This window comes from Lathyrus oleraceus, chromosome 4, assembly GCF_024323335.1.
Source record: "Lathyrus oleraceus cultivar Zhongwan6 chromosome 4, CAAS_Psat_ZW6_1.0, whole genome shotgun sequence".
Classification (NCBI taxonomy): Eukaryota; Viridiplantae; Streptophyta; class Magnoliopsida; order Fabales; family Fabaceae; genus Lathyrus; species Lathyrus oleraceus.
In genome coordinates, this window is record NC_066582.1 from 120,464,417 (window position 1) to 120,488,918 (window position 24,502).

Below are 24,502 nucleotides of genomic sequence, written 5' to 3' on the forward strand. Positions count from 1 at the left end.
CCATCTAGAAGATGGTGCTGCCAAGTGGAAGTTTGTCATTCAAATGAGGGTTGCTGTTGAAAGGGAGCTGGGAAAGGAGGTTGTAGAAGTGAAGGAAGTGATGGAATTGATTAAGAATGCTGGTCTGATGAAAACTGTTGTTGCTTTGCCCTAATGTTTTGAAGGGTTAGTGAAAGAGTTTGTTGTGAATATCCCAGAGGATATTTCTGAAAAGAGTAACAAGGAATTCTGCAAGGTCTTTGTAAGAGGTAGATGTGTGAGGTTCTCCCCAACCATAATCAACAAGTTCCTAGGGAGAGGAGCTGAAGGAGGTGTGGATTAGAGGCTACAGACAATGAAGTCTGTAGGACTATTACTGTTGGCAAAGTCAAGGAATGACCTAGTAAGAAGCATTTATCAGCTGACAAGTTAACTGTTAAATATGCCATCTTCCACAAGATTGGTTCAGCCAACTGGGTGCCAACTAACCATATCTCAACCATCTCTAATGGTCTTGGAAGAATCATCTATGCTATTGGAACTAGGCTAAACTTTGATTTTTGAAGGTTTATGTTTGATCAAATTGTTAGACATGCCTCCACTAATGCAGTAAAGCTGCCTATTGCCTTTCCATCCATCATTTGTGGAATTATCTTAAGCTAGCAACCAGGAATTCTCAACACAAGTGATATTCCCAGCAGAAGGAAGCCTCCACTGTCCATTCACTACAAGTTGTTTGAAGGAAGCCATGTCAATGATGTTGTCATGACATCTGCAAGGAAGGAGCCTGCCTCTCAAGGTAGCTTGATTGATCAATTGAAGGAAACTTGTAAGGAGCTGGATACTGGTATTAGGGTTTCCAAGGCAAGGAAAGAGGCTTTGGAGGTTCTTATTAGTAGCTTAGAGAAGGAAGAGATGGAGAAGGCTGGTGAGACCAAGGATTCAGATGCCAATACCTCAAGTGAGAGGTCCAATGCTTAATCTAGTGGCAGTTATGATTCTGAAGGTGAAGATGATGCTACTTCCTCAGACTGAGTGGTAATGGTTCCCTTGTTATGAAGACTGTGTGTGTTGTGTGCTGTTATGAAGACTGGTCCCCCTGGTGGTATGGCTATTTTGGATGCTGAAGAATGTGTTGTTTTTTCTGTTGAAATGTTTGTAATGTGTGGCAGTCCTTTATGATGCCTTAATGTAATTTTTGGGCTCTTAATGAGTTCCATGGATTTTTAATTATCTCAGCTATTACATCTGTGTATAATTATGGTTTGTATCTCCTAATAATTATGTTTTAATATTTTATATGTTATAACATCTTTTGTGACATTCTCTGCTAGGCTGATTGCCATTTATTTTATCTAATTGGTCACCTTTGGTCTATTTTGACTAAAAAGGGGGAGAAATGATTATGTGGAACAATTAAATATGTGGAGCTGTGTGGAGATGTATGTACTGGTGTAGCTGAACAGATGAACAACTATTATTGAAGGAGATGTGTTTGATGTAAGACAAAATGCTGTTTTGTTTACAGATGTTGGAGGAGATGTCTGATGTGGTGCACATGTGATGTTGAAGCAGATGTCAGAGGGTGACTCTGATTGTTACAGGTGCTGTTATTGTTAAAGGAGATGTCTGTGTTATACAGACTTAGGGGGAGAAAATACCCATGTGCATTTGTGTGTTTTACTAGTTGCTATTATAGCTAGTAATTCTGTTTGCTTCTGTTGCTGCTTAAACTGCTGTTATGCTGTTTAAATGCTGATGTGTTTTTTCTTGTGAACAAAATGGACAAATATATGTTTTAGCCAAAATTTGCCAAAGGGGGAGTTTGTTGGTTCTAAGTGTTGGTAGCAATTTTGGTAAAACAAAGAGTGTTCACAAGATGTTGCATGTGATGTCTTAACATAAGATATCTATGTACCTGTTGGAGTTTAAAAATATAATTATACAGGATTGTTTCAGGATATCATACACGATGTCATGGCATCTGATATTATGTACCTGTTGGATATTTAAAATGGAATTATGCAGGATTGTTCCAGGATGTCAGACCCGATGTCATGACATCTGTACACAGAACATTCGGGATGAATGTTATGTGTTATGTGATTGCGCATTTAATGAAAATCTATGTATGATTGAAGATTTGATTTACAAACGCATTCAATCATTAGTTACAACCAGATTTACTTATTTTCCAAAGAGATCTAATCAGCTGTCATGAGAAGATTTAATTGGAAAATAGTTTTAGGGTTTTCAAGATGTCCAAGCCCAGCTGAATGCTTCTATAAATAGGACATGGAAAAACCTGATTTGATACACAACCAATACAGAGCGAAATACTGAGAGAGAATAAGGGTTTGTGTCTTGTTTGGTCGTGTGACCTGTAAGCCATTCAATTCATCCATAGATGATTGAATTGGTCTGATTTGTGAGTTGTAATTTGTCACTCTAAGCTTTTAAGCAGGAGTGTGTGTCTACTTGATTGAAGCTGTTTAGTAAGATCAAGTGTGTGTCTACTTGATTGAAGATCAAGTGTGTGTCTACTTGATTGAAGATCAAGTGTGTGTCTTTGAAGAGTGTCTTCTTTTCATAAGGAATTGTTGTTTAAAATCACAGGTGTGATTGAGGGGGAGTGAGTGGGTTCTCATATCTAAGAGTTCTTAGGTAGAAATCATACGGGTAGAGATTAGGTGAAAAAGACTGTAACTTGTGGAGTGTACTGAGAGTCTTTGAACTGATTCTATTGAGTGGATTTCCTTCCTGGCTTGGTAGCCCCCAGACGTAGGTGAGTTGCATCGGACTGGGTTAACAATTTCTTGTGTCTCTTGCATTACTATTCTTTATCTTTATCCTGTGTGTTTTATTCAGATATTAGTGTCGTGACATTACCTTCGACATCTCATATCTGATACCAAAATTTCACCATGTCTCCTTGATACTCATACAAGTACTAGAAAACCCTAACGATGCCCTAGGCACACAAATGAAGTTGTGAGGAATGGATGCAAAAATGATTCAACTCCTCTTTTTCAAAGACAATTGGCGGAAGTTGGACACCCAACTTCTAGAAGATGCAGTCGTAGAAAGGAATAAAACACCATTCGAACTCATTACAGACCCATTTGTCATCATGGATTACTGAGATGATCCAATTAGAATGATACCAACCTCAAAGGAGTCTGCAACCACCTTAGCTTCTTAGGTGTATGTGGAAAGTGTTTCTAGATATTCTGGGTCAACTCATGAGTAATCTTTTATGTTTGTCGCCACTATCAGGTCCTCTGAATAATCAAATCACCTGTCTACATTACAAGCCAAATATGATAGATCAACATTAATAGATCTTTGGTAAAAAGGGTTCGCCCTAAGAGAATCAGTGAAATAACCCGTTTCTAGCTGATGATAAAGGTTCTCCACTGGTGAACTAAGAGCACCGTCCAGGGGCACATTCCCCGGATCAACCATGATTATGTACGAATCAACGACAATGACGTACCTAGAAGAGCAAGAAAGTCAACTACCAAACCAAGAAATAAGAGATAAGTGAAGAGCAACAACAAGGTGAAAAGAAGCTTTGGGGGAAAATCCTCTTGTCATAAAGAAATCAGTTGAAAATCAACGATCTAGATCAAAGATGAGGGAAAAATCCAAGGACAACAAATTCACCGTCCCATCAAGTATATCGAAAAGCAAAAAACACTCAAATATCCTAAGTAGAAAAATCATTCCTTAACCTGTATATATAGAGTGACGTGCTAAAAGTAGAGAACGAAACATTTTAGTAGTAAGAGATTATGCATCAGCTGATTATAATAACATGGAACATGCTTGTAAAGTTCAAATTTAGATGATTGATCTTGAATAACATGGAACATGCTTGTAAAGTTCAAATTTAGATAATTGATCTTGAATAACAAACTATTGATAATGTTGTTCCATTTTTTTTATTTAATTAAGAGTTCAATTTTATGAATATATTTATATTGAAAAAATCATATTAAAATATATTAATTAGGAAAGTTAAATTAAAAAAGTGAGAAAAAAGTATGTATCATCTTATCGTCTTTTCTTACATATGCACCAAAAATTTAAGTTTCATTCATTTAGTATTTATTTTATTTTATTATTTGTTTTATTTATTATTAACCAATATGACTATTTTTATAATTTTATAAAATTAGAGAGATAAGTTTCAGAAAAGGTGAATGTAATTTTCTATTTTTTTTATCTCTAATTAAAAATTCATAATTTGTAAAGCACCATTCTTACAATCAACTGTTTGTTTTATTTATTATTAACTAAAATCACCATTTCATTAATTTAAAAACACATTTACTTATTATTTTCCTAATTTTTTTAAAATAAAATTTATAAATAAATTCATGGATTTGGGGAACTACTTTCCCACAACCCATCATTCAAACATTCAATCCACAATTCAAATATTCGGAGAGTTTGAGTTAATTTAACCATTCTCATAATTTAAGAATTTATTTATTTATTATTTATTATTTATATTTACATAATAAATTTGTGGATTTGCAAAACCACCATTCCCACCACTATCTACGATCTAAAATTCTTGTAATTTAAGGATTTGTTTATTTATTAGGGTTTAATTATTTATTTATTAATAGTTTTATAAAAAAATTTAAAAAATTATATCATTTTTAAAATTTGTGGATTTGAAAAACACCAACTATTTCTTTAAACTAGTTTTACGTGAATTTCACTTTTTTATATTTATTTTATTTAATTATTTTATATTTTTATTTATTTTATTTATTATTAAGAATAAAGCAAAATCAAAGACAATCATTGAAAATTCCAAAATCTAATGCCCTTTGGATTTAGCGTTGACACTGAATCGAATCAAGTCAAATATAGTTTGGAACTCAATTCAACAATTAGATTATTGAACTAAGTTCATGAATCAAATGAGTTGAATATGAGGAAAAAAAATAAGTTCATTAACTAAATGAGTTGAATTAGAATTATACGTAATTCAATTGTTAGATTTACGAATCAACTCGATTATATATGAGAAAAACTATATTGTTTTTAAGAATACATTTAAAATTGTACTCCAAAACTTAGTCATATATTTTCTTTTACTCTAACGATTTTAATTGATAATTTATATTCTCAATTTAGTAAAATATTTCTAAAAATAATTGTACAAATAAATTCAACTTCATATAAATTATGTTTTTTTAAATAATTTAAAAATCAACATATATTTTCTAATTTAAAAAATCAAGAATTTCTAAATTTCTAAATTTCTTTTAATTTAAAAAAAATATCTTATAAAAAAAAGCTACATCATATAAAAATATATTTAAATTAAAAATAAACCCATGTCTTTAATTTGCTCTAGACTATCCTTAAGAAAATAATGATTTTTATAAACTTGTAGCATATACTCTTTATATTTAGAATTTACTTTAATAAATTTAAATTCAAGGATTTAAATATTCAATAATTACTAATTTTATAATTTTTATTTTATTTCAATATATGTTTTTAAATATTAATTTAAAATATCAAATATATAAAAAGATATACTCAAAAAAATATTCTTTAAATCCGCGAAGTAAACGACCTAACAAGATGAATCTAACGAATTGTTCATAAACTTATAACAAATCGAGTTTAAATTAAAAAAAAAAATCATATTGAACTTGAATCGAAATTTGAGATGAATCAATTTTTAATAAATCGAGTCAAGCTTAGACGAGTTCGACTCAACTCAACTCATTTCTAACCTTACTTAGTCTCAATTAGGGAATGGGAATACATCAGTAACATCAGATTAACCTAAACCATATTCCCATAATTTTATGAATTTTGAAAAATTCATGATTTGTAAAACACCATTCTCATTGCCCCTATTTGTTTTATTTATTTATTATTAACCAAAATCACCATTCCCATAATTTAAGAACATCTTTACTTATTTTCCTGAAATTCTTAAAATAAAATTTAGAAAATAATTTAGTGAATTTTCAAAATCACCATTCTCATTATAGGTGTTTAAAATCGAACCAACTAAATAGAATACTGCAAACCAAACAGAAACCGTAAAAAATCGCATTTGATTCGGATGCATTTGAGTATTTTTTTAACAAAACCGCGCAGTTTGATTTGATTTGCAAACCGAACTAAACCAAACCAAACCACATTATGTTACAAACCAAATTTCACTCATCCTAAATCCAACCAAAAACTCAAACCTATTATGCTTCAACCTTACGAACGATTTTGTCTTACTTACACTTAGGGTTTCAGTTTCAACTTACTTAAATCTCTTCTAGTAGATAAATCACACATTCTTCTCATTTTCTTTTCCATATAAGTCTTGTTTTTTCTACTCTAATATCTCCTCTATTATGTTCTTTCTTTTTTATTTTCTCATTTTTATATTATTATTTTCTCTTTCAATTACATTTTTATCGCATACTTCTTCTCTAATCTCGCATCTCTTCTGTTCTTTTTCCATGTTCTCTAATCCCTTATCTTATCTATTTGTATGTTTTATTATAATGTCTTTGATATTATTTTGTGCTATTATATTTTATATATGTTTTTTATTTCACTTTTGTCTATTTTTTTTTTATATTGAATGAAATTTTTTTGTCTAAATAAAATGAGTTTTGATGTTATATAGTAATATATGAATGACTAAAGACAAAGTTCCGTTGTTTTATATAGGTGTATGTATGACTCAAAAAATGAACTAATCGAACCAATTCAAACCACATTGATTTGATTTAGTTTGATTTGATTTGATTTTTAAAAATCAACCAAACGAAATCGAACCACATATTTTTTCTCTTCTGATCCAAATAATTTTTATCGTCAAAACTGTTCAAACCGAATCGCGAACATCCTAATCGTCACAAACCACAATTTGAACATTCATGCAATTTAAGGAGATTTAACCATTCCATTTATTTCTTATTTAATTAATTAATTATTATTTTTTAATTTATAAATATTACTACATTGTTAAAAATAAAGTTTAATAAATAAATTTGTGGATTTGAAAAACATCATTCCTCCCATCACTATATTTTTTATTTATTATGAATCAAAATCACCATTCACTTAATTTAAGGATTTATTTATTAATTTGATTGAAATTTTTAAAATTAAATTTGTGGATTTGTAAAACCACTATTCTCTCACCCCACAATTTAAACATTCTCATCATTTAAGGATTCGTTTGTTTATTATTGATTTTTGATTATTTATTTTATAATTTTTTTAATTATTATATACATCGTAAAATATTTTATAATATCTATTAATTATAGAGATTAATTGCTATGCATTGTCAATATAAAATTTACACCTAACATATCAATGCTTGTAATTAATTGACAGTATAAAATATCTTTATACTGTCAGTGCATTTCAATTAAACTTTTAATTATAACTATTGATTTATTTAAAATATTTGACTTTTATTTTAATCTATCTAAAAAAATCATTATAAAAATGTGGAGATTTGCAAAACACCGAATATTTGTTTAAACTATTTTAAAATTAATTAAGTAATCTCACTTATTTTTAATTATTTTTATTCAATTGCTTTATTTATTATTTGCTTTATTTTTAATATAGATTGATGTAAAATCAAAGCTCATAATTGAAAACTCAAAACCTAATGTCACTCGGTCCAATAGGGGAATGAAAATACATAACATTAATTCAAAGAATCACTAAAACCCTAAACCCTCATATACCTGAAGGGAGAAAGATACAGACCACGCATTCATGGCGAGCGCAAACGATTCCGGCGTGGAAGCATTCCGGCGCCTGAAAGAACTAGAACCACCTTCATTGCTTGTACCGAATCCAACGGTATCGGAAACTGCTCGTGCTGCATCGAAATACCTATTCTCCTCCCTCAGACCATTCTCCCCAAAATCGCCACTGGACCAACTCCTCGTTGACGGCTACGATGCTGAGCAGATTTGGCATCAAATTGATCTCCAATCACAGCCACTGATGTCCACTCTTCGCCGCCGGTTGAATCAGCTGGTCAAAAACGCTGAGGAAATTGTGCCGCTGAAGGTTCCTTCGGATGTTGCTAACAAGGCGGAGCCAAAGGAGCAGGACCAGTGGGAAGAAGAAAGTGACGGTCTTGATGAGGAATTGGATGAAGCTGACGAAGACAAGGATGATTTTGAAGGATTAGAAGACGAGGATGATGAAGAGGAGAAAGGTGAAGGTGGTGGCATTGAAGATAAATTTTTGAAAATAGATGAATTGAATGATTATTTACAGAAACAGGAAGATAATTATGAGAAGGGTGAGGAGGGAGATCAAGACAGTGAAGATGATGATTACCTTGACAAGGTAGATTTGATTGCTCTTTGCTTGGTTGTTATTAGGCACTTTTTTTAATCATTATGTATATTGATATTGTTCCGTGCTTGTTATTTCCATATTTCTCATTAATGGCTTCCTGAGACACTTTCATTATATTTATATAGGCTGGGGAGTTTGAGATGGATGAGGATGAGGATGATGAAGAAGATGAAGAAGCGGAAGGCATGGGATATGAAAGGTATTTATATAAAGGAATTGAAAAAATATATTTGAATGTTAATTTCAAGCTTGCAACTTAATCAATGCTTGAAACTGCTTAGAAAGTTGAAAGCTATTCATTTAGTTGTTTTTGATAGAATGTCCATTTGGTGAGGAGTCAGCAGCCAATGAAATTGAAAGCTATCCTCCACTGTCACAGGTTCCATCAGCAGACCCTAAAAAATCAAGAAAATAGAATGATGAGTGAAGTAATTATCAGATTAAGGAATAAAGAATATTTATGGAATTTAAACTAATATTGAATTAACAGACTTTCAAATACAACAGAGTCCCTTCTTTCTTCTATGTCTGATGCTCAAACAATAATCATACAAGCTTATAAGTCACTACTCACTAATATTGAGCGTTATAACTTAAACCTTATTAATAGTTTATAACAAACTTCTATGTATGTTGATTATATTGCTTATGTATTTTATCACATGCTAATGTCTTATTCTCGGATAGCACTCTTGTGGTAATGCATGGACAAGGATGTCATAGCATTTAATGTTTGTGCATATGTTATTACGTACAAAAATTTGATTTTGATGTTTTACACTTGTTATGACAATATGTTATGCAGTGGTGGTGTTGCGGGGGTATTTAACTGTTCACCCCCACACTACTTCATATATCTAGTTTGTCATGAAGTGAGAACAAAATTACTAAGAAAACTAATAACAACTTTTATTGAGGAAAAGATGGTAGAATCACGTCCAATTTTGTCATTTGAGAGGAAGATTACTAAAAACTAATAACAGAACTTAATTATATAACTCCTTGAATTTTATTACTAATTTAGATGTTTTTATTTGTATCTGTATGTGGGGTTTACTTTTTCATTCGCCGCTTTCAGGTATGAAGACTTCTTTGGAGGTAAAAAAGAAAAGGGCTCAAAAAGAAAAGAACAATTGCTTGAGAAAACTAAAGATTTTGATGATAAAGATGACATGGAATCTGACAAACAGGTATCTTTGTGTGTCTCGAGTTTTATACAAACACACATGATTGTGATGTGAAGATGTTTATTTATTTTTAAAACTAAATTTTCATGTTATGTTATTTTACTCGTGTATGTAGAAGATAAGGACTGCTTCTACCCATGAAAAGCAGCTGGAAAAAATTCAATCAAACATAAAACTGATGGAGAAAGCTAACATAGAGCCAAAAACTTGGACTATGATGGGAGAGGTAATATCACATTCCCCTATTTTTGTATCTGTCCTTTTTATAAGTTGCATATGTAGAACCTTTTCTCTTAATTAGTTATTATATTCTTTTATTATTGATTTTATAACAGGTAACTGCTGCAAAGAGACCTTTGGATAGTGCTTTGGAAGTTGATATTGACTTTCAGCATAATGTGAGACCTCCTCCTGTAATCACTGAGGAGATTAATTCTTCAATTGAGGAAATGATCAAGAAAAGGATTATTGAGGTAAATTATTATTCCATGATAACATGATTTAAGCTTCTACTCACAATGCATTGTGTTTCTCGTGTTATTTACACAAGGGTGGAAACTATATATGGATGACCCATGTAAAATTTCTGTACAAAATTGGTTGTGTCAGTAGAATCTGTGTCCTATTATTGGAAAATGGGAAAAATTCCCTTATATTACCAAAACAATGACAGCTCCTCAAGGGTCTGATTAAGTTCCAACCCTACTCTTCAAGTGTATGATTAAAATCCAACCCTCCATATTTCATAGTGTGGAGGGTCTGGTCACTCATCTCCTGCACAACTTCTGGTATGTGCTCTTCTTCACATATGCCAACCTTGAACAGCTACCCATAAGCATCTTCTTCAATCTCTAATCTTTCATGATGAGCTCATCAATAATAAGTATTAAGTAGTGGATCTCTCATTTTTGTTGGGTTTTGAACAGTTTCTGTATTAAAAGGAACTCTGACACCAACGATATAGTATGTGGCATCATATTATCGTAAATGAGAGAAGAGAACAATGGAAGCTCTTTGATGGGTCTGCTGACCTCCCAAAGTCAAAAGGCCCTAAGTCACTCAATCATCAAGATGCCCATTCACTACCCCTTTCAATTTATAAGCAACATGATATATATCTTTTACCTATCAGGTGTTAATATAATTATAGCATTACTATTAAGTTATGCAAGAGACCTGTGCAAACATGCATAAACAAAGAACACATTATCTGTTGTTTCTTATTTACGTACATGTTTTTTTCTACATGTTTCTTTCAGGGGAGATTTGATGATGTCCAAAGAGCTCCTAAATTGCCATCAAAAGCGCCCCGGGAAGTTAAAGAATTGGTAAGCCTTGTTTAACTCAATAAATAGAACTTGAAGTTCAACTCACTAGCTATATTTTGTGTTTACTAATTTGTGCAAATCATTGCCATGTAATGCAGGATGATAATAAAAGCAAGCAGGGTCTTGCAGAGATTTATGAGGTCCGTATTTCTTGACTGTGTTCAACACTGGAAATTGTATTTGACCTCCAGTTCCTTATCAAACATTTTGTTACTTTTTTAGTGATTTTCCTCTGATGTTTTTATTTTATTTTAAATTTCACAGCAAGAATATGTTCAGAAGATTGACCCCACTTCTGCTCCATTGTCAGCCAAAGATAAACTAAAAAATGAGGTGCAACACTTGATTGCTTTTCTTCATTTCTACCACTATTTAATCTCTTCATCTTTTGGTTGGGTTTTATTTCTCATGTACTTGCAGTAACCTTGGAGCGGCTCTCAATCAGGTTGTGTAGTTATCCTTTTTGAACTTTGCCACACTTAATATTGTGCCCTTACTTTTCATCAGGCTAGCATCCTGTTTAAGAAGATCTGTTTGAAACTGGACGCCCTTTCTCATTTCAACTTTGCTCCAAAACCGGTATGACATTAACATTCCTATTTTCTCTTAAAACAATATGCTGGAACATTTAAATTTCTGTCTTTTTATTTTCTTAAATGAATTTCACAGGTTATAGAGGACATGTGCTTTCAAACAAATGTACCTGCTCTGGCAATGGAAGAAGTAAAAAGCTATTCTTTTCTCAAAATTTTATTTATACTTCTACTTGATAGTTACTTACAATGCACTATACTTTCCATGGGTAGATTGCTCCTGTGGCTGTTTCAGATGCTGCTATGCTGGCTCCTGAGGAGGTTTTTGATGGTAAGGGTGATGTTAAAGAAGAAGCAGAACTTACACAGGCAGAAAGGAAAAGGAGGAGAGCTAATAAGAAAAGAAAATTTAAAGGTATGATTGGTTAGACAAAGGAAGTATCTGGCCTGATGTCTAGCCTGTGGCTGACATATTGATTATGGTCTTCAATATTTCCATACATGTCTTTATGCAAAGTTGCATACCATATTATGCTAATTATACGAGGAATGTTACCCAGCATTTTCTTCATACACCCAGGCAGGATCTCTTCATTCACTCTCCATTATTAATAAACAAACTTTTGTGGTTTCAGCTGAGGCAGTAAAAAGGTCGGAAAAGAAGGCAAAGTCAGAAAAGAAGCCAGACAATGCAATTTCTGAACAAGTTGATGGTAGTTTCTTTATATACCCTAAATTTGTCACATGTTAATATCTTTTGGTTATTGACCACATTTTGTAAAAAAAATAAAGCAACTCCTATTGCAAAGGGTGTTGTATTCTGAATTCTTAAATGCAGTCACACTGGATCCTTAAATGTTGTATTCCTTTGAACACGAGGGAGGGAGGGTCATTTTTGTTAGGTTTGTCTGTATATAGGTTCTATCATTGTTAGTGGTCAGAGACAACTCTTATGTTTGGATATGATGTGGATACAAACTGTTGAATAAGTGTAGCTTGGTGGTATAGTATAAAAAATGTTTCCAAAATATAATATTGCAGCTTCTTACCTTGAATCTCCCTGTTCTTTGCAGGTTAAGACCCATGCCATATTTCACTGAAGTAGCTATGGAAGCTGGATAGTTAACAATGTTAAGTTCACAGGTATTCCGTGGCCTGAGAAAGTAAAATAGATAGGGTGGATTTTTGGGAGTCAACCATGACAAATGAGTAGTTAGAATGCTCTCTATGTTGGCTGTTTCTGTTCCTATAATTTATAGTTAGTATCAAAGTGTTGTTAGGAAGTTCTCGGTTTATTGATTACTTACTGCCCAAACATTACAAGTTTATAGCAGCTACGGTATTTACTCTGCAAGTTTTGTATTCTTTAATTTTATTGACAGTTGATTTGTATTATTCATATTAGTAGTAGCTTTGCTGGAAAAACTTTGTGGCTGCCTCAACTTTCTTCCCCCACTTATTAATTTATATGGAATTCTGGTAAAAAATAAAGTTTAACATGATGTTAAAATAATGCTCTACACAGTTAGGTATCAAAATAATTTTGTTTGGAGGAATCTGGAGATGAGGGTGAAGATATTATTAATGTTGCTTTCTAGCCCAATCAGATCAATATATCATTTGTCAATGATACCAATGATAAATAAATTTGATATGATTATAAATTATAAAAATTACTTTGAAAATTTAAATGTTTGATACTAAAATTATAGCAATAAACTATGACCCAAATATTCTATAAAACCAAATGAATAATACGTGCTTTGTTATAAAATAGATGTATATCCAAATTCCAAGAGTATTTTTGGTTTTTCCTGCCGATGTGCAGTAGCAATTCTTAGGGTCCATTAAGTAATTCTCTTGAATTTTGATTCAAAATTGTTGTGATACTAGCCCATTCTACTAGTCCAAACTCTGGTTATAAAACATCCATTTTTTGGTTTCCAAAACATCCTTTCCTATGTATTAAGAATCATGTTGAATTAATAATAGAAAATTACTTATGTATTTTTCATTGAATATTTTGATATTTCAATTACTTCTATGTTGAAATTACTTCATAATACTACTATTATTATTTTTAATCAGTATATACTTTTCAATATAAAACTAAACATCTCTATCAAGATTTAACAATGGCAGAAATATGAAAATGGCTCATTTAATCTTTAATATTATAGTTGTAGAAAAAAGGGATTAAAAATAAACTCACTATCAAATTTAGATTCAGATGAAACCGTAAAGTCAGAAAACAGACATTGAGAGTTCAAAATTTGATTGAGACGTAAGTATAGCCGGACGGACTTTTTTGATATAACTTTTTTTAAAATAATTTTTATATATTTTGGTATAAAAAAAGCTTTAAATAAAAATTTAGTTTGAATAGTTAATTTTAAAATATTATTTTACATATTTCTATTATTTTATTAAAACTTTTTTTAGATATTAAAATTTCAAAAATTCAATTAACTTAAAAATTATTTAATAATATATTTTTATGTTTTGATCTTCAATAATATATTTTTATGTTTTGATCTTAATAATATATTATGTTCATGTTATAGAATGATAAAGTTGATCTTTTACAAATTCAAAAAAACCTATAATATCTTAAAATACCTTTTGTAGAATTTATTAGAAAAAAATCCATTTAATAATATATTTTTATGTTTTGATCTTCAATAATATATTTTTATGTTTTGATCTTAATAATATATTATGTTCATGTTATAGAATGATAAAGTTGATCTTTTACAAATTCAAAAAAACCTATAATATCTTAAAATACCTTTTGTAGAATTTATTAGAAAAAAATCCATTTTTTTAAAGCCAAAACATAACGGCCCTAACACAGAAATTCATCAACCATTTAAGCCTAACAACTAAACAAAAAATATAGCAACGATTTGAACTAATAATCTCAACTGAAAAAACCCGATGCTAAATTACTGAACTAGAACTAGAACTAATTTTCCTACAAGAGGATATGAGTAGCATTTGAAATGCTTTCCCCATTGTCCAGCACTATATTACACCCTTCTCTGAAAAAATAAAAATGACAAGAGGTGCAAAGGGTATGATGTCACACCTAACAACACCTTTCTTTCATTTTCTTAAATTTCCTTCAAGCCTTTCAATTGCAGCACTAACACCACTCTTTACTTCTCTCTGATCTGAATGTGCCTCCGAATTCCCTTCATTAGCTATTTCTACCATCTTCAAATGGATCCAACCTACGAAACAATTAACGGAAACCCAACTTTAAATAGCCACATATCATTGATGCATAAATCAGTTAAACTCTTGAATAACAATTTTGGATCTTCTCTTTTTACTTGCTAACAGGAGAGAAAATCCTGTAACGAGAGAGATAGTCAAAAACTGTTTTTTTTATTAAATTGGTGGTGGGTCACTACAAAAGTAATAATGGCAATAAAACTCTAAAAGAGCTTTCTCCTATAAGTGATTAAGAAAGACAAATATTCAGAAATAATATAGTTACCAAGAGGAAAACAAAATGCTGCTCCCAGTACTGATCCTAGTGCCATATTCCTGGCACGCCAACGGAAAGATCCTGGCACTAACATAAAGGAAAAACCATACATTAACAAAGTAATTTTATGACATGCAGCCATTTTCCCCTTATATAACCTAAAGAATCCTATCACAAGATAAAGAGTGAATTGGCGTGTTAGAAAACCAAAATAGAGTAGTTAACTTTTTTTGTCACACAGCCTAGGTAACGTTATAGAATCCACATTGAGTATGATTTCTTACTTATTAAACCAAAAGCTGAAGCAGTGGCTGATCCAGCTCCCACAACATTGAAAACATCATGCACTCCTCGCTTGTCCGCAAGCAGATTTTGTATGTTATAAAATGCAGCAGTGAACATTCCAAGACGTACCCCTCCAACTAGTGCGCCTCGTGTAACTCGAATGAACCGTTTCTCCATTGCATCTCTCATCAATCGATATTGGGCTCGTTTGTCTTCTGTGCTCCCAAGTTTCAACATCACTTCTGCATCCTTGCTCTGGCAAAACATGGGATTGCAGTTGTTTGTTATAATATAGACATGCAGTGTTGATATTTACACAGTTGGCAAGAAACAGAATGTATAATCAACAATAGTGTTTGTGAGGATAGTTATATTTATTTCTAAACAAATGTTTGCAAAGGCTGAGATAGGTTTTATAGCATTAGATGTAAAGTATAAACATATTTTAGTTTCACTGCGACTCTACATGCACGAGCGGAGATTTCCATCAACCAAGTGCCCTTCCATTGAAGGGCAAGCACATTTAGTGTCTGTTTTTCTCTTTGAGAATGAATTTTTAGAAATAGTAATCACTGCACAATTACAAAGAGGCAGAGTAAATAGATCCTAAGCTAAACATCAATACAGCATAAAGAAAGCAATTAAAATGTGTAGTTCATGAAAGTGGCAGAGTTTTTAAAAAAACTTTACACTAGATTGTTTGAAGACCTATAACACTTACACGGGACAGAAGACTGAAGCAATTCAAAGAAAAGAACTGGCTTAGTCATCCGTTTCTAAGAAGAAACGTTGCTCCAAACATGGGGGGAAAATGGAAGCAGAGTAAAGGATAACAATGTAAAACAATAACCAGATACAAAATAAAAGTTTATGATCTACTGTATTTCCAACCTACCAATCAAAACAACCCATGTCTAATTTACTTTAGATTCTTAAACTATACAATCATCAAACATAAATTTATGCCAAATAATCTATTAAAGGATTGGAAAATCTGTGACATCCTCATGGTCTTCACCTAATAGATTTGTATCTTCTTTCTTAACTCACTAGTTCCGCAGAATTCCCAACAAGAAAGACAGATTAAGCAAAAAGGCTTGTACCAAGTGTTATAGAATATCAGCCATGGCGGACATCATTAGCGGTTTTTGGGCTCGCCGCAATGGTAAAACTATCTGCCAATGTTAGATTTCTACTGAAGCAGAGTTTGAGAGGATTAGGTCATAAACTTACAACAGAAGAAGATGCCTCTCTGCTACCACCATATAACATGCCTGCAAACATTGCAATAACAGTTGCTGGGCCCCAATTAACCATACCAGGTAGTCTTTGAGAACCCTGATTAAGGAGATTATTAAAATAACATTAAAATTTAACGAAATTGATAAAAAAAATTGGTATTGCAATTTTTATTTTGAAGTCTAAAACCATATAAAACCATTAACAATCGTTTATTCTAGTGATAGATAATGGTAAGCTATGCAAACAATCATAAATTGAAAAATAAAATGAAAATCTGTACATTTGGAATGGTGGATTCTGTTGAGTTGTCAGTGGCTTCCATGGTTGAAATCCACCAAATGGAAATGAAATGAAGCTGTGTAAACTGTTTGGTTGCTGAGAAATTAGGTAAGATTGAAAATCGGATCGGAAAGGGAAAATCGATTTGCAGAATTGGTTCGGTTTATATGGCGGTGGACGCCGTCGATTGCACTTGCAACACCGTGGAATCTTTCTCAGTCAGTCAGACTGTTTTGCCGAGCGTTGGGTTGTAGAACTAGTTTTCTTTTTCTTTTTTTCTTTTCTTTTAAATTCGTCGTGATATGATTTGCTTACTAAAAATCGTTTTAAAAAAATAAATTTGATATAGGTGTAAAAAAGTTTATTATATGTTATATTAAAAAATATACAGTTTTACATGATTAGTTAATAAATATATATTAACTAAATAAAAATACAAACCAATTTTAAAAAACTGAAAAATTGCAATTGATATACATTAACAGTGTAAAGATTTTTTACACTTTCAGTTAATCACAACCATTGATTTATTTAACATGTTTGACTATTATTTTAACCACTTAAAAAGTAATACAAACGGATGATTGTGATGCATTGACAGTGTAAAACTTTTTACACTGACGGTGTATAACAATTAATATATATAATTTAATTGATATACACTCACAGTGTAAAGATTTTTTACACTTTCAGTTAATCACAACCATTGATTTATTTAACATGTTTGACTTTTATTTTAACCACTTAAAAAGTAATACAAACTGATGATTGTGATGCATTGACAGTGTAAAACTTTTTACACTGACGGTGCATAACAATTAATCTCATATATATATATATATATATATATATATATAATATATATATATATATATATTATATATATATATATATTATATATATATATATATTTAAAAAATAAATAAAAAGTTTGTATTGAAAAAAATAATTAAATTTTTTTGATGAAGACAATACACAAGTTCCAAGAAAACATTCTTACAATTAGTTCTTAACATGTGTCCCTAGGGCACAAGCTAACATTACCCATATATTTCATTCGTTCCACAATGAGTGACTCATTTAAAATAAAAGAGTGTCCTAAAATGAATAACTCATTTCAATTTTCAATGAATCTTTTCCAATTTTATCCTTTAACTAATATTACTTTCATTATTTTCAATACATGATAAGGGTACTTTAGTAAATGTATCATTATCTCTCTTTCATTTATTCTTTTTTCTTAATCTGTGTACAATGGTCAATTGGGTCACTCATTATGGGACGAAAAGAGTATTAAAGATGTGTTTTGAATGTCATTTTATTAAAATTGCTTGGTTCAGATCTGTTTTGAAGGGAGCCAGAATTGATCGAAAAACAGAGGTTGCAAATTGCAACGCTGGACTTGAGTTTCCGATATGATATGAAGGGGGCTCATCTGCAAGGTTAAACTTGAATACTCAAGTCAATATGAGAGTAAGATGCGTGAATGAAGTTTGAATTTGTACTTGAAAAATGACGCACTTCATTCTTATATAGTAGAGCGATTATAATAGTTTGTCGGTGTGGAATGCATGGATACGTTAGATGGATTTAGATCTCCTGCCCCCTAACTTAAGATAGCGTATATATTCCGCGAGTGATGCGGTGAATCACTGTATTCTCTGGATCGCATCCATTAGGCCTTTTGAGCGGTCCAAAACAATTGTCCCTCAAGCCCTTTGTCGCACCTCGAAAAAAATGGGGATACGACTTCAAAGCGAAGCGCGATCGCACGCTTGCAATGATGGACCGAACAGAGTCGCCACCGAACTTTATTTATTCCTAAAAAGGAAAGGGGAAATATCGATAAAACCCAAGACAAAAGACAGGATAAGATATGGTCATCGCAACCAATATAGGGTTCGGGAGTCGATTACGCAAGGGGAAGGTATTAGCACCCCTCACGCCCATTGTACTCAACGGGAACCATTAGGTTAGTTGTGTGCGTTAGTGTTAGTTGAAATATTAGGCTTTTCGAATTATTAGGTGGGAAAGAAAGAATAAAAGAAAGGAAAATGTTTTTGGATTTTTGACGAAGGACTAAACCTAAGTTTTTTATTAGTGGGCCTGACAAGATTTACAAATCCTGCTCCTACGTATCTCAAAAGAGAAATCAAGGCTTACGTAGTTCTGGGTAGAAAAAATGTTTGTTTGTTGGTCGATTTTAACGAAAGCTATATTGTATTAATCGACGAAAACATTGTTTTACCCAAAACAGATGAGGAGTGGACGCATACCACACATCGAACGGATTTATAAATCTACATTCGGAAAAGCGTCACTTATCTCGACTCAACAATCGTGGCCGAAACATTGTTTTGTACTCCTTCCGTCCCATGTTATAAGCAAATTTCACCTTTCTAGATTCATTAAATAACTAATGTATTTAATATATATATATAGACTAGATACATTAATTATTTAATGAATCTAAAAAGGTGAAATTTGTTTATAATATGGGACGGAGGGAGTATAACTTAAGACAAGATACCTTTCGTTTATGAAAAGGTTTTTGATTAATCGCACGGCGGCGAGAAAAGAGTTTGATTGGTTGGATGTGTTTTGAGTGATGGCGAGAACTTGGATGAGCGAGATATACATCTCGAATCCTAGCCTCAGGAGTGCACGGTATACACCATGTTCCATTTCCACCTTTATTGAAAGAGGTTAAGATAGGAATTAAGTATTTTGGAATTTGATTGAGAAATGGTTTGAAGAAACCGCATTGACAGTTTTAGACGATGGCGAGAGCCAAGATAGGCGAGGCATACGTCTCGAAACTTAATCTCAGGAGTGCACGGCATACACCATGTTCCATTTCCACCTTTATTGAAAAAGTGTTAAATAAGATTTAGGTATCTTAGGTTTGATTGAGAAAGGGTTTGACGAAACCACATTGACAATTTTAAATGATGGCGAGAACTAAGATAGGCGAGGCATACCTCTCGAATCTTAATCTCAGGAGTGCACGCTATACACCATGTTCCATTTCCACCTTTATTGAAGAAAGTGTTAAATAAGAATTAGGTATTTTGAGTTTTGTTGTGAAAATGACTTGACGCTAGATCAAGTATTGATGGACGTTTTAAGAGAAATTTGAATGAGTGTTTGGGAGAAAACAAAGTGGATAAATTTGGATGATGGCGAGAGCTAGGATTGACGAGATATACATCTCGAATTCTAGTCTCAGGAGTGCGCGGTATACACCACGTTCCACTTCCATCTTATTGAAAAGGTCTTAACTATGAATTAATATTTTTTTTGAGTTTTTATTAAGAAAACTGGCTTGACGTTGAATCAAGCGTTTGATGAAAGTTTGAAAGAAATGGAATAGAATAGGAGGGAGAAATGAATTGATTTGTTTATTGAAAAAATACTCGACGTTGGATCGAGTCATATTCTTTGATCTTTTGGAAATGGTTGATTTTATTCTTGTGTTAGTATCTAACTAAACAGTCAAACAAATAAAGAAATAAAACAGTACAAAATTATTACACATCGGGGGAGTGGGGTACATTTTGTCAAATGGGGATTCAAAAATCATGAAATAATTAAATCGGGCCCAAACAACAAATAATGCAATGTATGAGTGTAAGTGCAAGAGAACCGGCTCATTGTAAGAAAGCCCAAGAGTAAGCTATGTGAGGTTGATGGCGATGCTTAAAAGCAATCGACTTACAAGGGTATGGAAATGGGCTCGATATTGAATCGAGAAAAATGTGATTTTAATAGTTTAAAACGGCTTTGAATGGATGATGAAATTAAAGGAAACCAAACTTGTGTTATTAAACAATAATGAAACTATGAATATAGGAGAAATTATAATAAAACATAAACATGAAAAAAAATGAATGCTAAAAGAAATAAAATGCTATATATAGGTATCGAACCCACTCCACTAAAGACCATGAAACTACCCTCTCTCCACTAAACCACTTATGATTATTTATAATTTAAATAACAACTTAGATATATAAACCAGAATAGATTAAAGTAGGAATAAAAATAAAAATGGGGTGGTCTATTTAATGGACGATTAATTAAAATAAAAAGGAGGAATCCCAAAAGGTGACCCTAGCCGCCTGATTGTTGGGTTCAAAAGATTAGGGATTGGGAACACAAAATAGCATTTAACTAAAACTAATACCCACAAACCACAGTTAATGACCCATTGAGAAATTTAAACGTTCACTTAGTGGGATTTAAATGTTTGCTTAATAAAGAGCAAATAAATAAAAAAAACAAAGAAAAGGAACAGTGAGGACCGCGATGAGAGTCCCAGAACTCAATCGTCCTCCTCCCAACTCTTGTTCTCCAAATCTCTCTATCTCACACCTCTCTCAACCTTCACCTCAACCTCACGCTTTCTCATCAAAACCCTCTCTCAAACGCGCTCACACTAACCTCAATCGTTCATCCGTCCCTCACAATCGCTCACAGCACTTCCCAAGGAGAGCGCGAATCATGGTTTCAAAGAGAGAATCAAGTGGAAATCTCACCTTCGGCGACGACAACGACTCAAGTGATGTTCAAATCTTCTTCCCTCGCTCTTCAAATACCGGTTTCTTTTGATTTGGGAATTAGGGTTTTTTGTCCGCCTCTCCAATTTTCGTCCTCTCTCACTGATTCTCCTCCCTCTCCTTTTATCCCCAACCAATTAGGGTTTCAGATTGGTATACCGAGCTTCAAGAAAGGAACTTCCTGGAAGTGCTTTTTGGTGCTCAGAATTGGATTGCCTTCTTTGATGCTTGGACTTGGAAAAGGTCATCTGAACCACGTACTTTCTCCCTCTGTTTTGTCTTATGCCATTTTGGGATTTTTTCAAAATTTACTGCTTTGACTAATGGCTTTATGTTTTACTGCAGTGAAGTTTGGAGCATTCACGAGTAACTTTGGTTTGTATTGCAATGTGTTCTACTGTTGGTCTATTGTATTGCTGTAGAATAGATGGAAAATGACGGTACAGGTTTATTTTGGCTGGTGGTTACGTTCTGCAAGTGAGGCTAGGCAGGTGTTTCAAGCACATCCTCACTTGGTTTTGAATTATTCTGCCCGCAGGTTTGTTACAAGGTTGTTGCTATAACCACATGTATTGATGCAACTTATTTGGCATGGAATTGATTATTGTTGATACTAATGATTGGCTGAATTGCGCATTGGTGCTACAAGATTGAGCATGCCACTGTTTAGTCTTGTTTGTTGCAGGTTGTGCCTTGCCCTTTGTTGCTTGTTGCAGATAAAACCATGACTAAAGATGCTCCTCAAGCTGCAAATAACCTTGGTGAAGACTTTTACAAAGTAATATTGTAAGAAGAACCCTTCAAGTCAACAACGGTATGCAAACGATGGTTATAGTGTATACTGCGAGTTCGCTTTTTATGAGGTTTTTGAATTTTTAGTTTAAGCTTTTTTCTTCATTGGCTTCAGGTGGGATCAATACTGAAATCATACCGATGGGCACCTTTTGTTCCAGTTGCAAAAAACAGTGATATGTTGACCGTCTTACTGCTTCTCTCAAAATATCGGCTGAGGAATGTACTGGTGATAAAACCTGGTAATCCAGACATTGTAAACTTCATTACTCAGTCAGCAGTTGTCCAAGGCCTAGAAGGATGCAGAGGAAGAGATTGGTTCGACAGCATTGCAGCCAGGCCTCTATCTGATCTTGGACTTCCTTTTATGTCTGCTGATAAGGTAACAATTTTCATTCAAATTTTTTATAGCTTCCCTCTGCTCAGAGGTTTAAACACATCTTATTTCTTCTTGTTTAGGTTATTAGTGTCCAGAGCAATGAATTGATTCTTGAAGCTTTCAAGATTATGAGGGATCATCAAATTGGTGGTCTTCCTGTTGTAGAGGGGCCGACTAAAACAATTGTTGGAAATTTGAGCATTAGAGACATCAGATACTTGTTGCTAAAGCCTGAAATCTTCTCCAATTTCAGGTAAGACTAAGAGGCAAACCAGGAACTGAAATGTTCTCCTTCACCATCTCTTTATTTTGACTTTCAGGAACCTCACAGTCATGGATTACATGAAGAAAATTGTCTCAGCATCCTATGAACCTGGAACTTCTTAGAGCAATGAATTTGATGGTCCTCACTGCGCTCTTGATTTAGAATTCTTGCAGCATTTGGTATCTTGTGAAGTATATCATGATTTGCTGCCCTCATTCCATACCAACGGGAGCCATTCACATTAACTGTTGATACGTTTTTGCGGTATTCTGCTACCGAAAGTCCAAGCAAGAACAAGAATCATGCTTAAAGTGATGAAAGCGATGGCGATCCCTCACGACAATCTCATGGTCAAAGGCTTTGGAGATTAGCTTTACTACGGTATGACAATCATTACATATACGCAAATTCTTTATTATTCTGAATCTTCCTCTGCTGATTCTTTTGTAACCGGAACTTCCATTTCTTCCTCTCCGAAGAGAGTTGCCGAATCAACAGTTACAATCCCATGAAGATTCAAACAAATTTTCACTTTAATCTTTTCTTTTTCACCATTTTCAGGTTTTACTTAGAATGCAAGTTTGAAAATTTGTCATGGCAAGCTGTATTGTGAGACAGATATTTGTCATGCTGGTGTTATTTATTCTTGTCCTGTGGTTTGATATGCCATGGTAATCTTGCAGGTATACTCACAATTCTTGCTCTGGTTTTTGCAGGGTGCGCACATGGCTGGAGAATAGTGAGCCAAAATTTTCCTTTGCTGACTGCATGATGTATGGTTTGATGAACACTTATGCTAGAGCGGTAATAGGTTTCTAAGTCCATTGTGAATTAACTTGTTTGAACATGTGACTTGCTTCTGCTTGAACTTCATGGCAATGTGCTAATGCATGGTCATGACTTGGTTGGTTTTGTAGGTTTCTGGAAATGAACATGACATGGACAATGCTACTTGTAAATGAAGAAATCATGATGGAAGCAAGCTAACATGCATTTTGGAGGATAAATCATGACCCAAGGGGGATTAGGATTAGGTTTGGGATTTATGTGAAACATGGTTATATCTTGGTTGTGATTTTGGATGAAATTTTGGAATTGGTTGTAATGTAAAAGTTAGTTGTAGGTTGGAGATTCTATTGGGAATTGGAAAGTGATGTTGAAACCTTATGTTATGATATGGATTTGTTATCATGTGTTGTTGAAGTCTTCTTTTTTTGGAATGAATTATTGGAATGCTTGAATTTGGATTCTTGATGAAGCTTTGAGCGTATGGCTTGGCTTGTTAATGGAGCTTTGATTGTTCATTAGGATTGTACTTGTAGGATTCATGTAATATGATGAACTTGTAAGAAAATGTTGTGAAATGTAATTTGGAACATGACTTTGTAACTTATGGAAATGTTGTAATGGTTGTGTAATGACCTAGATATGAATGTATGGTTGAATATGATTTTGAATGTATGGTATTAATGAATGAATGAAAATTTGGTTGAAACTTGATTTGATTTGAATTTGGTTAAATGGTATGGAATTTTGAAATGAATTTGTGATTGTAATTTGAACTTGGTTGAAGTGTTTGTAAAAAATGTAATAAGAATGGTTGTAACTTGGTTTATGGATATTTGGTTATAAAAATGGATATGGATTTTAGAAATAATCATCAAAATGTCAATTTAACATCAAAAAACCAAATAAAACCAATTAAAATCAAATTAATCTATAATTTGTTAAAATTACTTTGATATCAACTCTAACATTTATTTGGAAATTAAAATCAATTAGAGTTTGAATCATTAGTAAAAACA

General features: G+C 32.8%; 2 protein-coding genes and 1 pseudogene across 3 annotated transcripts; 2 read left to right on the top strand and 1 right to left on the bottom strand.

Moving 5' to 3' along the window:
- Positions 1–7,624: 7,624 nt before the first annotated feature.
- Positions 7,625–12,798, top strand: LOC127073935 (M phase phosphoprotein 10). 2 transcript variants are annotated; one of them, XM_051015182.1, is made up of 13 exons: positions 7,625–8,343; positions 8,481–8,554; positions 9,434–9,545; positions 9,658–9,768; positions 9,878–10,015; positions 10,802–10,870; positions 10,969–11,010; positions 11,135–11,203; positions 11,378–11,449; positions 11,540–11,593; positions 11,677–11,818; positions 12,039–12,116; positions 12,477–12,798. In XM_051015182.1, the coding sequence occupies exons 1-13, from the start codon at positions 7,759–7,761 to the stop codon at positions 12,479–12,481; spliced, it is 1,551 nt and encodes a 516-aa protein (XP_050871139.1). In that variant the 5' UTR covers positions 7,625–7,758; the 3' UTR covers positions 12,482–12,798. The 2 variants fall into 2 exon arrangements, with proteins under 2 accessions (XP_050871139.1, XP_050871140.1); XM_051015183.1 differs by having other exon boundaries at positions 9,661–9,768.
- A 1,525-nt stretch (positions 12,799–14,323) lies between these two features.
- LOC127073936 (uncharacterized) lies at positions 14,324–16,996 on the bottom strand. Its single transcript, XM_051015184.1, has 5 exons — positions 16,704–16,996; positions 16,415–16,519; positions 15,181–15,436; positions 14,906–14,983; positions 14,324–14,636 (listed from the first exon to the last, which is right to left on the bottom strand). Exons 1-5 carry the CDS (start codon positions 16,743–16,745, stop codon positions 14,509–14,511), a joined length of 609 nt encoding a protein of 202 aa, XP_050871141.1. The 5' UTR covers positions 16,746–16,996; the 3' UTR covers positions 14,324–14,508.
- A 3,977-nt stretch (positions 16,997–20,973) lies between these two features.
- Positions 20,974–24,096, top strand: LOC127073937 (SNF1-related protein kinase regulatory subunit gamma-1-like; annotated as a pseudogene).
- The last annotated feature ends 406 nt before the right edge of the window (positions 24,097–24,502 follow it).

Excerpts from the sequence above, each read along its gene's own strand:
- LOC127073936 (XM_051015184.1), bottom strand. The coding sequence starts at position 16,745 with ATGGAAGCCACTGACAACTCAACAGAATCCACCATTCCAAAT. Across the intron at positions 15,437-16,414 it reads GAGAGGCATCTTCTTCTGTT|AGCAAGGATGCAGAAGTGAT; the intron begins GTAAGTTTATGA and ends ATGTTTTGCCAG. Across the intron at positions 14,984-15,180 it reads TTCAGCTTTTGGTTTAATAA|TGCCAGGATCTTTCCGTTGG; the intron begins GTAAGAAATCAT and ends CCTTTATGTTAG.
- LOC127073935 (XM_051015182.1), top strand. The coding sequence starts at position 7,759 with ATGGCGAGCGCAAACGATTCCGGCGTGGAAGCATTCCGGCGCCTGAAA. Across the intron at positions 9,546-9,657 it reads ACATGGAATCTGACAAACAG|AAGATAAGGACTGCTTCTAC; the intron begins GTATCTTTGTGT and ends TCGTGTATGTAG. Across the intron at positions 9,769-9,877 it reads CTTGGACTATGATGGGAGAG|GTAACTGCTGCAAAGAGACC; the intron begins GTAATATCACAT and ends ATTTTATAACAG.